The sequence below is a fragment of the Halichoeres trimaculatus genome, unplaced genomic scaffold (genome assembly GCF_033239565.1).
Source record: "Halichoeres trimaculatus isolate MK-OKI-2021-1 unplaced genomic scaffold, fHalTri1.1 fHalTri1_scaffold_6, whole genome shotgun sequence".
Taxonomy (NCBI): domain Eukaryota; kingdom Metazoa; phylum Chordata; class Actinopteri; order Labriformes; family Labridae; genus Halichoeres; species Halichoeres trimaculatus.
The window spans coordinates 20,468,993-20,482,740 of NW_027437184.1; the positions used below are offsets into that span (position 1 = coordinate 20,468,993).

The 13,748-nt window shown below is 40.8% G+C and overlaps 2 protein-coding genes across 2 annotated transcripts; one reads left to right on the top strand and one right to left on the bottom strand.

Moving 5' to 3' along the window:
• Window positions 1–1,542: 1,542 nt before the first annotated feature.
• On the top strand, window positions 1,543–4,790 carry rfc3 (replication factor C (activator 1) 3). The gene is made up of 9 exons (XM_074672888.1): window positions 1,543–1,774; window positions 2,653–2,790; window positions 2,953–3,020; window positions 3,258–3,355; window positions 3,493–3,674; window positions 3,785–3,921; window positions 4,007–4,105; window positions 4,186–4,255; window positions 4,351–4,790. Exons 1-9 carry the CDS (start codon window positions 1,688–1,690, stop codon window positions 4,540–4,542), a joined length of 1,071 nt encoding a protein of 356 aa, XP_074528989.1. The 5' UTR covers window positions 1,543–1,687; the 3' UTR covers window positions 4,543–4,790.
• A 108-nt stretch (window positions 4,791–4,898) lies between these two features.
• On the bottom strand, window positions 4,899–12,486 carry kl (klotho). The gene is made up of 13 exons (XM_074672887.1): window positions 11,698–12,486; window positions 10,556–10,986; window positions 10,389–10,468; window positions 10,120–10,282; window positions 9,447–9,552; window positions 8,784–8,933; window positions 8,411–8,646; window positions 8,111–8,306; window positions 7,798–7,976; window positions 7,458–7,565; window positions 7,172–7,277; window positions 6,467–6,593; window positions 4,899–5,670 (listed from the first exon to the last, which is right to left on the bottom strand). The coding sequence occupies exons 1-13, from the start codon at window positions 12,412–12,414 to the stop codon at window positions 5,336–5,338; spliced, it is 2,934 nt and encodes a 977-aa protein (XP_074528988.1). The 5' UTR covers window positions 12,415–12,486; the 3' UTR covers window positions 4,899–5,335.
• Window positions 12,487–13,748: the final 1,262 nt, after the last annotated feature.

Consider the following 13,748-nt stretch of genomic DNA (forward strand, 5'->3'; position numbering starts at 1 on the left):
GTGATGATGTATGCATTTCAATTAAGCCTGAACACATATTTCATACAGGCATCACCAACCTGCAGAGACTTGCTCCTCCACATATAACATTCCTGTCATACAGAGGTATAGTTACCTGGGTCAGGCTGAAGAGAGGTGTAGGAAAAGGAAGACATTAGGGGATTTGACATGTTGATACAGAAGACTCATGATAGACTAATTACAGAAGAGAATGACAGACAGTATAATAAATGCTATGTTTAGTTATTAGTGTGATTTAACTGCAACAACCTTCTGAGGAGAAAAAAGAAAACTAGCAGAGGTATGCATATCGGTCCTCACTGAGCTCCTCAAAACAGCTTGTCTTCACAAGGTGTACTGTACATTCTGTATAATAATCCTGTAAAATATGAACCCTAAACTGATTTTGACAACAAATAGTCATACGCATTTAGTCAGATAAGATAGGAAAAATATGTACCTTCCAACTCCAACATGGCAAAACAAGACACATGAGATTAAATTTCTGTCCATTTTTGCTCAGGGGGAGGGATGTGTGAAGCCAGAGACAAGTAACTGTCTCTTTAATGTTTTTACACTAACCTAAATTGACCATGTGTTGACTTAAAAAAAAATGTATGCGTAGTTTGTTAAAAGGTGAGTCAGACTGTTCATAGAAGGCATTTGGCAGGTCCCTTTTCCAAAAAACAACACTTCACTTGATAAGCCTTGGACAGCATGGTGACACTGTAAGCTTTTGTTTTTGTTCCATGAGATTATCAAGCTTACATTCCTTCATGGTACCAGACTGTTTCTATATAGCCTCACACTGTCTTCAGTGTAAACTCTAAAAAATCTGACACAACAAAGAAAAGTTGCAATCTATCCAAGGAATCTCTTACAGGTTACAGACTTAAGTCCTCAATGAGAAAATAATGACAGCTGATATCCTGTTTAAAATTTTGTCCACAACTAAGCGTTTGCCTGTATGTACACAAATCTCGTTTTTTTTTTTTTTTTTTGTTCAGTCTCCTGCATGTTGTTCACAAGGATTAAACTCTGTTGGCATAACCTTTCACTGTAAAGCCAGATAAGCAAGCAGAACTCAAATTGAGGCAATCAGTTGTCACATTTTGAGTTCATAATATAGTTAAATAACTTAACTGATTGAACATCTTTAAATATTCACAGTAAAAGAAACCAATAGCAAGATGTTCATAATTTGAGCAAGGTTAATTACTTTCAAGTGTAAGAACTGAGTAAACATTAAAAACATTTACTTAAAAATTAATTTTGTTGTGGCAACTGAGTGCCACAAAATACAAAGGGTTTTTTAACATATTACTGCATACCATGGGAATCAAGTGGGTATGTTGAAATTAAGCTATTACTTCAGATAGCTAGCAAGCTAGTAGCTACAAGAGTGTTAAGATAAAATTTCAAACAGAAAACTGATGTAACTGTCCTAGTTTAGCGATGCATTTCGACCATTAAACAATACACAAGGAGGAAAATGTACTCACATTTTTTTGCGGATTTCATTAGGAAAGAAGCCCCTCGCCTACACTTTTGACCTATTCCTCTTGCCGTAGCAAAACCGGAAACAGCAGTGTGGGGGGAAATATTTCGCGGGAGAATCTCGCGCTGCTGAAAATCTTCCTTATTATTGTCAACTCGGACACTAACAAGTTACTAAAACTATCACAGAATGAGCTTGTGGGTGGACAAATATCGACCGACCTCCCTCGGGAAACTTGACTATCACAAAGATCAGGCGACCCAACTAAAAAACCTGGTGAGAGAAACTATTGTATAGAGATTGTTTACAGGCTAAGTTATCATTAGCATCGTGTCCAATAGCTGCATGAATGTCAATATTGATACAACTTAAGAGTGGGTAGTCTATATTGGAGTCGTGTGGTGATTGTTTTGTAGCGAAATGAACAGTTGAATTGTCGAATATGTTTTTGAGAGCAACCCGGAAAGAACAAGTTTTCTGTTGGAGCAGTGTTTTTATAATGTCAAATAACTGTTGTAGTTCACTGTACCTAACCAACAAAAAGCTACGTATTTTTGCATCTATCTTTCTATCTATCTTTCTATCTTTCTATCCACCTCAATTTTAAGTCAACATTTACAAAGCATGTTGTAGTATATAGTTTTTTTTCCTCAAAAGTCATAAACTAGGTACTTGCTTTAGTACAAAATAGAAGTAACAGTCCGAGGGCGGCATAGAACAAAGGGAGTAACATTAAAATCTAAATGTCTGTGCCTATTCTATCTGGGTTAAGAAACTCAATCCATCCTCTCCACCATTAATCTGATTTGTCACCTTTGTGTCTCAAAGCGAACATTAATTAATTAATTTCCAATAACAAAAAGTTTAATTTCCCATATTTAACCAACCTGCCTGTGGTGGAGACTCTTTTTTGCTGGCAACTAGCATTGTTTTACACACATTTGCTTTTAAAAGCCAAGAGGTTGAGGTGAAACCCTACTCATATACAGGGTCAGGAAGCAAAAGCTGATCTTGTCCCTGATTGACATCCAGTGTATTTTAATCTCAGAGGACAGAAACCTCTTTATGTCATGTTTGAGTGTGTCACTTTCTTAAAAGACTTACAGTAAGTGTTAAGAAAAAAGACACAAACCCTTTGTAATTGTCTGTTTCAGGTTCAATGTGGAGACTTCCCTCACCTGTTGGTGTACGGTCCTTCAGGCGCTGGGAAGAAGACCCGCATTATGTGTCTCCTGAGGGAGCTATATGGGGCCGGGGTGGAGAAGCTCCGCATAGAGCATCAAACAGTTGTGGTGAGGAAACAAATCATGAAATATTCACTCATAAGAATCCCTGCCAGAGTGCAAAACACACATGCAATATATATCACTGTTTCGCAGTTTTTATTGACATCTTCTCTTTGTCTTGTGTCCGTGAATTCATCATCAGAGTGTCTCTGGGTTTCTCTTCTTCAGGCTCCCTCCAAGAAGAAAATAGAGATTAATACAATAGCCAGTAACTACCACTTGGAAGTCAACCCAAGGTAAATAACTGCTACCTAACTGTAGTTTGGAGGTACCTGTGTTTGAGTATTTCACTTCATTTACTACTGGACAGCAGCAGATTGGGTTTACCTAGCAGTCCAGATTTACACAAAAAGTATTCATAATTGAGACATTTTGATATCTTCATATTTTACTGTAAAACAATGTTAAATTTAATATGACAGCACGTCTGACTTTAGTTGTAGCTAACTAGTGGTGTTGTCTTTGTTGCAAAGTGATGCTGGGACCCAGGACCGTGTTGTGATTCAAGAGCTGATCAAGACTGTGGCTCAGTCCCAGCAGATCCAGTCAAGCACCCAGAGGGACTTCAAAGGTAGGAAAGAGTCAGTTCATGCTTTAGAAAAATAGTGTTTACATACTCTTATGTCAATGCACTAGTGCCCTCAGATGCCGCCCTGTTGTCATATCAGGCTGTGACTTTTGTAGTAATTGGCAATCTTCTGTTCTCAGTTGTGTTGCTCACAGAGGTGGACAGACTCACAAAAGACGCCCAGCACGCTTTGCGCCGCACAATGGAAAAATATATGGCCACCTGCCGCCTCATCCTCTGCTCTACCTCTACCTCCAAAGTTATTGGACCAATAAGGAGCCGTTGTCTGGCTGTCAGAGTCCCTCTGCCAAGCACAGAAGAGGCAAGAAGATGTATCCAATCTGTGGTTCAGACTGCATTGAGTACCATAGTAGAATTCTTGAAACCTGTTCTATAACTTGTATTGTGTTTCTTTGTTTTTCTGTCTTTCAGGTCTGTAGTGTCCTGACAGCAGTCAGCAAAAAGGAGGGTCTGCTCCTCCCACCTGAACTGGCCAAGAAAATCTCTGAGAAGTCTGGCCGCAACCTTCGTAAAGCCCTGTTGATGTGTGAGGCCTGCAGAGTGCAGCAGTAAGTTGTTACAAAACAAATTATCATCCCCTCTCAGGATAATCTGATGACAAGCACAGAATTATAATAAATTTATCTTTCTCAGGTATCCATTCTCAGCAGATCAGGATGTCCCAGAGACAGACTGGGAGGTGTATCTCCGGGAAACCGCTAATGCTATCGTCAGCCAGCAGAGCCCTCAGAGGTATCAGCTGCTAAGAAAGGATATTTACAATCAAACAAAATCAACTTGTTTGGGTATTTAACAGTTGATCTTTATTTCAGGTTGTTGGAGGTTCGAGCCAGGCTGTACGAGCTCTTGACTCACTGCATCCCCCCTGACATCATCATGAAGGTAATGCTGCCATACTTCATCCATCCCTGTTTATGTGATCCTCTGTCATAATGAAAGTATTGATTTGTAGTTTCCCTTGTCTTTTCTTCTCACAGGGTCTGGTCACAGAGTTGCTGAATAACTGTGATGGGCAGCTGAAGACAGAGGTAGCCCACATGGCTGCCTATTACGAACACAGACTGCAGTTAGGCAGCAAAGCTATTTACCACCTGGAGGCTTTCGTTGCCAAGTTCATGGCAATATACAAGAAATTTATGGAGGACGGTTTGGATGCTATGATGTTTTGAATGCACGTCAGTATAGGTCAATTTTCTTCATTTTTCTCAGACTTCAGCAGACTTCATTCAGAGGTACCCCCATACTCCAAGGCATTGACACAGCATACTACAGGATGATTCTTCTGTTGATTGTTTCCCGAAACTGCAGCACTATAGCCCAGTCTGTAAATATTCACTGTAGTGGTGTGTAATCTTTTATCCAAACAGAGCAGTTTTGATGTTGGAGTTAAGGGATTTGTACTATGAGTAGCTTTAGGACGAGATACAAATTTCTTCAAATAAATTCAATTTATGGATTAAATTGTCAGAGTCTGTGCTTTCTGAATGGTTCCTGAATCAGGACTGTTCAAGTATCCCAGATCAAAATGTGAGACATGGAAAAAAATAGTGGACAAATTTATTGTCAGTAAGACACAAATCTGCACAAACTAGCAGGAATAAAACCAGATGAAAAAAAGAGCTTACAACAGCCTTTTTACTTGTTGGGTTTAACCATAAAGGAAGATACCACCATGACGCCAACTGTAAAGTTTACTATCCAGAGGTGTCCTCATTCAGTTAAGTCTTTGAAACACAAACACTGTATTTTTGTTTTTGTTACCTGTACAAGCGGACTCAGATTTTCAACAGACGTACACCAAAGCTTCATAACATAGTGACAGTGATACACTCAAAATAAAGCAATTTAAAAAGTCTGAGGAAGTGCAATAATTCAAGGACTACACTGAACTTCACAAAATAACGATCTCCCTTTTTTCTTTATAGTGTCATTTTAGAAGATAAAATCTCAAAGTCTCAGCCATCAGTAATACTCTTTGTGTCTCTTGGCTGCGTAATAGATAATCAGGCCCAGGGTAATGAGCACCCCTAAACCCACCACAGTCAGGAAGCCCACCACAGGCTTCTTGACCAGTACCTGGCAGCCTCTGCAGCCCTGAGGCATGCTGGGACACTGCTGGGACTCATGTCCAGGGACAGGGAAGCCGTTGTGCTGGATAATGTTACGATAATTGGCGAGTGAAGCCTTGTCAATGACCTCTTCGTCAACCTGGCCATACAAACCAAACCCTGGGTCCCTGTGGTCGCTCAGAGCGTAAGCGAAGTAACCCTTCAGGTTCACACCGTCCAGAATGTATGCTGAGGAAGGAACAGGTGGATAAGTCAAATGAAGACTTTTCTCTAAGAGCACATAAACAATATAATCAATTAGCTTTACATGTCTATGGACTGGTGTTGCATTTATTTTAAATTAAAATTACAACATAGATAAGAAGACCACTTTACACCTCAATTTGTTTTTTTAAAACTGCTTTTTATCTTATAATATCAATTCTTTAAAAAAAACTACAGGAATATCACATTGATATCAGCAGAGCTAAACAAAAAGGAACAGATTTATGGTTAAATAAAAGTCACATTTTAAGCATTCATTCAAGTATTTTTCATGTACTGCTCTCTGAAAAACTTTTTTTTCCATAAATATTCAGAACTTAATCTTTACTGAGTTTTATTTTTGAATCTAATGCCAGAAACACACAGCTTGTTTTCTGTGATTGGATGCCACCTGGTGGTGATAGCTTTAACTACAACACCCACCATTATGATACTGCAAGCTCATCAAGAGTGACAGGAAGTTTCGTGATCCAATAAACTTTCCATGGGCAGGTTTGTGGAAAGTGAGTAACCTTGGCTCAGTAGTCAGGTGTGTATTTGTGTTAATATTGTTGTGTGTGCGCTCAGAGTCAGCTGACTGTTCAGGGGTCAGTAGCCCAAATACCGGTGTAATAATTAAACTCAGCTGAGGCCAGGAGGGAGAACAACTCCCGAAGGATCACTCTGAAGACATGTGCACTGATAACAGTATTAGAAAAATTTTACAGAAACCTTTTAAAACATGAAAGAAGAGCAAAATTATTCTTGGGGTTAGTCTCACCTTTCAAGGCCTCGTTGATATAGTTGTATAAGTAGTAGACTCTAAGATTGTCTGTGAAGTGGGCTGGGTCTTCCTGCACCCCATTAGCCATGACGTAGACCGGGACATGAGAGTAATGTTCCTTCACCTTAGACAGCAGGAGACAGAGCAAATTAGACTGCTTAGCTTTGGCAATCACCTCCAGCAACGTTTAACCATCCTAATGTGCTGTGTGCCGTACACCTTTTCATCTTCTGGAGTCAAAATGACCACACCTGGTTTCACTGTTATTTTAACTGTACAGTAAAAAAAACTTGTCATCAATCCCGTGTCTTATGTCAGTCCAACCCATTACCATGATTTTACCCTCCTTTTTGAAATTTAGATCCAATTGACCTTGTCTACAAAAACAGGAATACTCTATTTTTTGACAGCAAAGGATTTAATCTTGACCAAAATTACCCTGGCACAACAGACATGACAATAAGCTGAAAGGAGAAATATACTTGACAACAATGTAATAGTAGTAGAAGGTCAACAAAAAGAATAAATATGCTCAGTTTCTTCCTCAAGCCTTTGCCTTTTGCTCCCTCTAACCTTCTAACTTTCACTTTTTGCAAGACATATGATATCTGTTCACTTTTAAAATCTCTTATCACATCTGAGTACACGAAGAGCTTGAATTTGCCTCCTACACAAACATTGACTCAGACGCTCCAGTCTCACCCAGTTAAGAGCTTTCCTCAGACCCCAGGGCACCACAGGCCGTGGAGACATGATCCATGTGATGTCAAACATTCGCTGGAACTCCAACATCGGTGTGTAGGTGTACCTGCAGAGATGGTGCAAAAGTTGTCTGACATTAACTGAAAACTAAAAATTAAAAACATGTATTATCCTCGCTGGTTGTAAACCCATGTCCTCAAATACTGCAGGTCTCATTCAATCTGACCAAATTTTCAGCTTTTACACTTTTGGTTGTAACAAAATAAAAAATAAAAAATCTTCCTACGAGTCTTCTTTGGCTTGTGTCACCAAATCAGTACTGAAATGACTGATGCCAAAGAAGTCGTATGTGCCTTGAACCAGCTGTCGATCCTCCTCATTGAAAACTGGCAGGCTGTAGAGAAACAGAAGAGACAAAATAGAAGACAAGAGAAGTATTTGAGAAGTAAAAAGTAGTGGCTTTGACTTAGACTAAATTATTTATTGACAGATCTTGATTTAAAAGAAACCAAATCCTTCTTTTATACTGTTTCTTGTCTTGCCTAAGCGTGACCTAACACATAACACTTATGCAGATTTGAAGGTTGACAAACTGTGAGTTTATACAAAGAATGAGATGTGATTACTCAAGAGAGTTGAGCAGACGCAGCCAGCTCCTCATCTCTGATGGATAATCCCCACTGCCAAAGACCGGCTCTGCAAACCAGCCCACTCTAAGGTCCAAAGCTCTTTTCGCAGGTTCCACATCTTCACGGCTGAATGAAGATGCCGGCTCTGCCCAGTCCATGTACAAAGTCAGGGACACCTGAGACACAATATAAAGATATCTTATACATTTATTTTAATGCTTGGCAAACATTTTTTAAAAGAACAAATATTAACGGTATTTGAATGACCACGCTCTGAGACGACACCAACGGTCTAAGCACTGTTACCTACCTGTCCCCCCTGTGCGTGTCTGAACTCTCTGTCATAAACATGCCAAGCCAGAGCGTGTGCTCGCAGCATTTGATGCCCCTCCTGGTAGGTGACCTTGTCATCATTGGGCTCATTTAAGGTGATCCACATCTTCACATGGGCACCAAGCTCTCTGTAGCAAAGCCTGGCATACTCTGCAAACGCCTCTGGAGTCTTGCTAAAAAGAAAAGTCACATTCAGTTGTCTTTCTAACACTCCAAGGTTGTAGTTTTATCAAGCACATGATCGTTTCTGATCATCACAATCATCTCTGTATCTAACCTGTTGAGCCACTTGTTGTCAGCATCCAGTGGGGCTGGCAGGCTGCTGCGTTGACGTGTGTGATGCCAAAGTGTGACGACAGGCGTGACGTTGGCCTGCAGCAGCTGACGGGTGAAACAGCGGTAGTAGCCTAGCAGGGTGGTGTTTGGGTGAGCAACGTCGCCTGTAGGCACCAGAGCTGACCAGTTGAGGGAGAAGTGGAAGTGATTTACCCCGACCTTCTGGATTTGATCCACCTGAGGAGAGGGACACACATACAGCACAAGGGAAAGGGTAACCCTGTGGCTAGAGTTAAGGTCAAAGGTGAACAGGCTTTCAGAGTTACCTGGAAGATATGACCTCTTACTGTCTTTGTATATTCTACATTAATCACCTGTTGTCTGATGGTGGCGTAATCAGCACAATGCGTGTGCCGACGTAGAGGTGGAGCATTGAAGCCCTCCAGCTTTATCAGCTCCCCGTTATTGGAGATGTTCCACAGATACACGTTGTGGTCTGCAAACTGGCTTGGTGCAGTCTCCACCTATGATATAAGAGAAGCAGAAGGAAGAGTTCAGTGTAAACATTCCCCACCCCCCTCATTCACTGCATTTACTGAATACAGCACCAATGCAAATAAAGGCAAAATGGGGCAAACAGATAAGGACAGTTGGAGCTTTGTTGCTTGGCTTTGAGGTGGTGGGAGGTTTTGTGGTTCACGATTAAGAGAGGGTTCATCACATCATTCATTGTCAGTGTGGCTGTTTCTGGGCTAGACTTTAGATCACCATGCAAAAATGTTCTCTAAAAGTAATGAAAGTTAGACACAAAGGAGAGAAAAAATTGGAAAATATCTATACAGGATGTAAAGACCACCCTGAATGTTGTCATCTTTTACTGCAGAGTCAACGAAAGCTCACACTTCACCAGATATTGAAGTTTATACTCAGACTTTGCACCAAAGTTAATAAACAGCCAATGTTTCCTCAAGTGTCCAATGTTGAGGACATACTCTCACCACTTTTCATTCACTACATACATACACATATATATGTACCTGTATGGAGTTGGCAGACACCCCCCAGGCAAAATCACAGGGGAAGAGCCCTTGTACAGGTCTATTTTCTGGGAGTTCAGGGAACCCGTTTTTCTGGATGACATTTCTTCAAGAACAAAACAAACAAAACAAACAAATAAAAGATCAGTTCAGTGTAGTGTAGTTCAGTGTGTTGTGCCGTGTATTTAAACTGCCTATGTTTAGTTTCAGTATTGACGGGTTAATGTGTTTTTCACATTAATAAAGTGAAAAGTTTAGAGTCTAATTGGATTAAAATGAAATTTAAATCTGTTTTTCTGTTTTGGAAATACTAAAAAAAGTGAGATCTCTGCATTTTTGAGACCCTACAATCAGTTCACATCTGACTGGGCCACTTCTCAGCTGCAGTTACATAAGAGACATTTATAAGAACGACATTTGATGGAGAATGTGATGAATAAAAATCCACAAAATAAAGGATTCTGGTTCAGCTTTTATTCTTACTTTTAAGTTTTGGTAACTTTTGATTAGGTTCTTCATTCTTCTACACAGCAAATATGCCCTGGCATAAATCAGGACCAGTAGCCACAAGATTGAAGACCTCTGCATCTGCACATCTGAATATGAATTTGTGACTCTGCATTTTCCAGACTTCATACATCAAATTCACTTAAGTCCATGGAGTTACACGTACCTGTAGAATTTGGCCGATGTCTTTGGCTCCCTCTTCAAGTTAAGAGTTTTGAAGTCAACGTAGTAAAGTCCTAGTCGTATAGAATATTCCCTGTTCCACTCAAAGCCATCTATCAGAGACCAGGCTGTGTATCCGATCACATTCACTCCATCGATCACGGTTGCTGACAAAGCCACAGAAAAAAAGCACAGCCAAGATTTAAAATATTAATTTCTCCAGTATAAGTGTTGTTTTGTGACTTGAACATTTAAGACTTTGCCTTTACATACATTTCAGAGCTTCTGAGATGAATCTCTTAAGGTAGAACATGTGTAAATGGTCTCTAGTCTTTGTGGTGCCAGCGACGAACCTGTATGGAACAGCAGAGACAACATGCTTCAGTCATGACCAGAAAAACAAACAAGAAGATCACAAACAAATCAGCACCTACACCTACCAGCCACTCTGCACGACAAATATAGGTGGTCTGTTGTACTCCGCATTGACCCAGTAGAGCAGCATCCTCAGATCCAGATCCTCTTGCTGGCCAAACGTGAGGCTGTCGTCGGTGAGATGGAAGCTGAGAGTCCCTCCATGAGAGAGGGCAAAGAAGTCAGCCGTCCCCTTCACATGCTCCTTCTCCTCTTCAGTGAAAGAGGGCAGGCGTGAACCCAGCCTGGTCTTCATGCAGGGGGGGTAGTCTCCATCTACAAAGAGCGGTCGAGCAAACCAGCCCAGGACGTGGTCCAGGGAGCACTGACACTCTCTGAGGCTCTCCATGCGGAGGCGCCTGGGTTTGATCCAGTGGGAGGCCAGAGCCATCGACAGTCTGCCCTGCTGCCGGGGACGGTAGTGACGGTCGTAGAGATGCCAGGCGGCTGCATGAGCCTGGAGACGAACAGAGATGGTCAGATAGAGAAGAAGGGGAGGAAACATGATGTAACTATGATAAGTAAGATAAGTACAGGCTGCTTTATGGAAACTTATAAATTAAACCAGTAAACTACAAAAAAGGGGTAAAGTAAAAAAAAGAGTTTTGCAGTCCATGTGGATTCTCCAGCATTGATTTCATTCTGTTCCACAAGTGTTCAATGACTCCTTGAAAGAGCTTTGAGATACCCTTACTTAACTGATATATCTTTTTTGTATTTTTGTATTATTACACAATTTAAAAATATATACATAATATTTTTTCTAATTCTTTACACAAGCAAGGTTCATACTCTATAGGGCACACTTCACATATTTTCATACAAGTCATATCAAAGGCTACAGTATTTGATGTTTTGTGAGAAATTGAACTGTTGATCAATTCATAAAGAAAGAAAAAATTATCTATATAAAAAATAAACTGTTTTTTCTCCTTTTTGAAATTGTCATATCACATCACTGCAGAGAAATATTTGTCAATATTAAAGAGAAAGAAAGAAGAATATTTATTTGATTATGACAGTAACCATAGCTTTATTGTAACTATTGTTATTAATTTGTATATAAATTAATTAAGAATTATCAATTTATATATAAACTAATATTAATAAGGGGGAGCTGTCAAATTTGAAACACCTTTTTTCTCATAAACCCATGTCCCTAACCCACCTTGAGGAGATTGTGTCCAACCCGGAACTGAAGATCAGGGTCGTTCTTTATCCCGGGAGCGACCATCCCGGTGCCGTACCCATGCCGCGCTACCACAAACGGATTATCGATAGTGATCCAGTACTTCACGTCATCCCCAAAAGTCTGAAAACAAAAGTCGGCGTAGTCTTTGAAGATCTCCACCAGCTCCGGATTACTCCACCCGCCGAGGGTCTCCTGCAGGTGTTGGGGCAGGTCCCAGTGGTAGAGCGTGACCACCGGCTGCACGCGGACCCCCTTCAGCCTCTTGATCAGAATCCGGTAATAGTTTGTACCGATTCTGTTATAGCTCCCACGGGTGCCGTTCGGGAATATTCTGGACCAGGACAAGGAGAACCTGTAGTGGCTGACCCCAAGCTGCTTGATGGCTCGGATGTCTGCCTGGATGTTGTGATAACTGTCACTACCCACATCTCCGGTGAACTTCCGGGCCCCACCGCGCGTAAAAGTGTCCCAAATTGAGAGTCCCTTCCCATCCTTCTCAAATGCGCCCTCCACCGGGTACGCCGCTGTGCCAACCGCCCAGATAAAGTCTTTGGGGAAGGTATCGTAGAGGAAAGCCTTGTCACCTGGACTGGGCAGTTTGCTGAAACGCACCCACGTTCTCAACCCAGCGTGGGGTTCTGCGGCCGCGGAGATGCAGGCGACAGATGTCAAAAGGGCGAGCAGAGCACTCATGGTGCCTGTCGGAACTGAGTGTCCAGTTTTTGACTCCACTCTTCATTGAACCATGGCAAGGGCCGAGTAAACTGTGAGCCAGCCAGCTGTGAACCCACCACACGCCGCCTCTTCAAGTTTATTAATTATTAGCCAAAGCACCTGACGCACGAAGGTCTCTAAACACAACATGATGTCAGGAGCCCCAATGATCCATCCCATCCAAAGCAGGGACACATCAGTTTGTAGCGTTTAAGACCACAGCTCATGTTTGATTCAGAGGGAGAAAACCTAAATTTGATTGTCGCCCATTAAGAGGGGAGGGATAGGAGAGAGACCCAGGTGTTGAAGTGTTCCTATGATCTTAGTGACATCCTCTACCGGAGGCTAATCTCGTTAACACATTTTAATGTGACATATCAAGAGCACGGGACACTCATCTGCATTTTTCACCACATCAAGCTTCGTCAGGGTAGGGGAGGTGAGATAATAGCAGAATCATTGCAGCTGCTGGACCATGAACACAATACATCCTCATCTTCCTGCTTTCAACTGAGTTGCCTGGAAACTTGGTCATTTTAGTGCACCAGCTCCATACACATATGAGGAGCCAGCTGCATACTGTGTGTGTGTGTGTGTGTGTGTGTGTGTGTGTGTGTGTGTGTGTGTGTGTGTGTGTGTGTGTGTGTGTGTGTGTGTGTGTGTGTGTGTGTGTGTGTGTTGGACCAAGAAACTGATCAGATCAGAATGCACATCAACTTAACAGTTCGGTTTTCCTTTTAGGACTGAGTAATTCATCAGTAGTTTCAAAATGTAATATTTAACCCTCTGATCCAGGAAACTTGAAGCCTGTGTCAAGATTTTTTCCTAAGGTGTTTATATTCTTCTTAGGGCATGAAAAAAAATCTACACATATGTCCATGCAAGGAACTACATATGCCTGGGCATTAAACATAAAGCATGAACTCAGTGTAAACATAAATAAGCCCTGGTATTATTATTTTTGTTGTTTTTATTATTATTATTATTATTATTATTATTATTATTATTATTATTATTATTATTATTATTTTTATTATTGCTGTTGTTTTATTATTATTATTGTTGTTGTTGTTGTTGTTGTTGTTGTTGTTGTTGTTGTTGTTGTTGTTGTTTTGAGAAATAATTTTGTTTCTGCAAAGTAAAATAATATAAGTATCCAAAGATGTTTGGAAATACTGTTAAAAATTCATTGATGTTTTAAAGTGCTCAGGACATTTTGGGGAAAAAAAGAAAGGAAAAATATTAAAGTCTGGAGGGGGGTTATACGTTTGACCTCAGTATATCACTGCTTTCCTGATAGATATGTTTTTCCA

Excerpts from the sequence above, each read along its gene's own strand:
- rfc3 (XM_074672888.1), top strand. The coding sequence starts at position 1,688 with ATGAGCTTGTGGGTGGACAAATATCGACCGACCTCCCTCGGGAAACTT. Across the intron at positions 3,356-3,492 it reads CACCCAGAGGGACTTCAAAG|TTGTGTTGCTCACAGAGGTG; the intron begins GTAGGAAAGAGT and ends TTCTGTTCTCAG. Across the intron at positions 4,256-4,350 it reads CCCCTGACATCATCATGAAG|GGTCTGGTCACAGAGTTGCT; the intron begins GTAATGCTGCCA and ends TTCTTCTCACAG.
- kl (XM_074672887.1), bottom strand. The coding sequence starts at position 12,414 with ATGAGTGCTCTGCTCGCCCTTTTGACATCTGTCGCCTGCATCTCCGCG. Across the intron at positions 9,553-10,119 it reads ACATCGGCCAAATTCTACAG|AAATGTCATCCAGAAAAACG; the intron begins GTACGTGTAACT and ends TTGTTCTTGAAG. Across the intron at positions 7,278-7,457 it reads ACACAAGCCAAAGAAGACTC|GTACACCTACACACCGATGT; the intron begins GTAGGAAGATTT and ends CCATCTCTGCAG.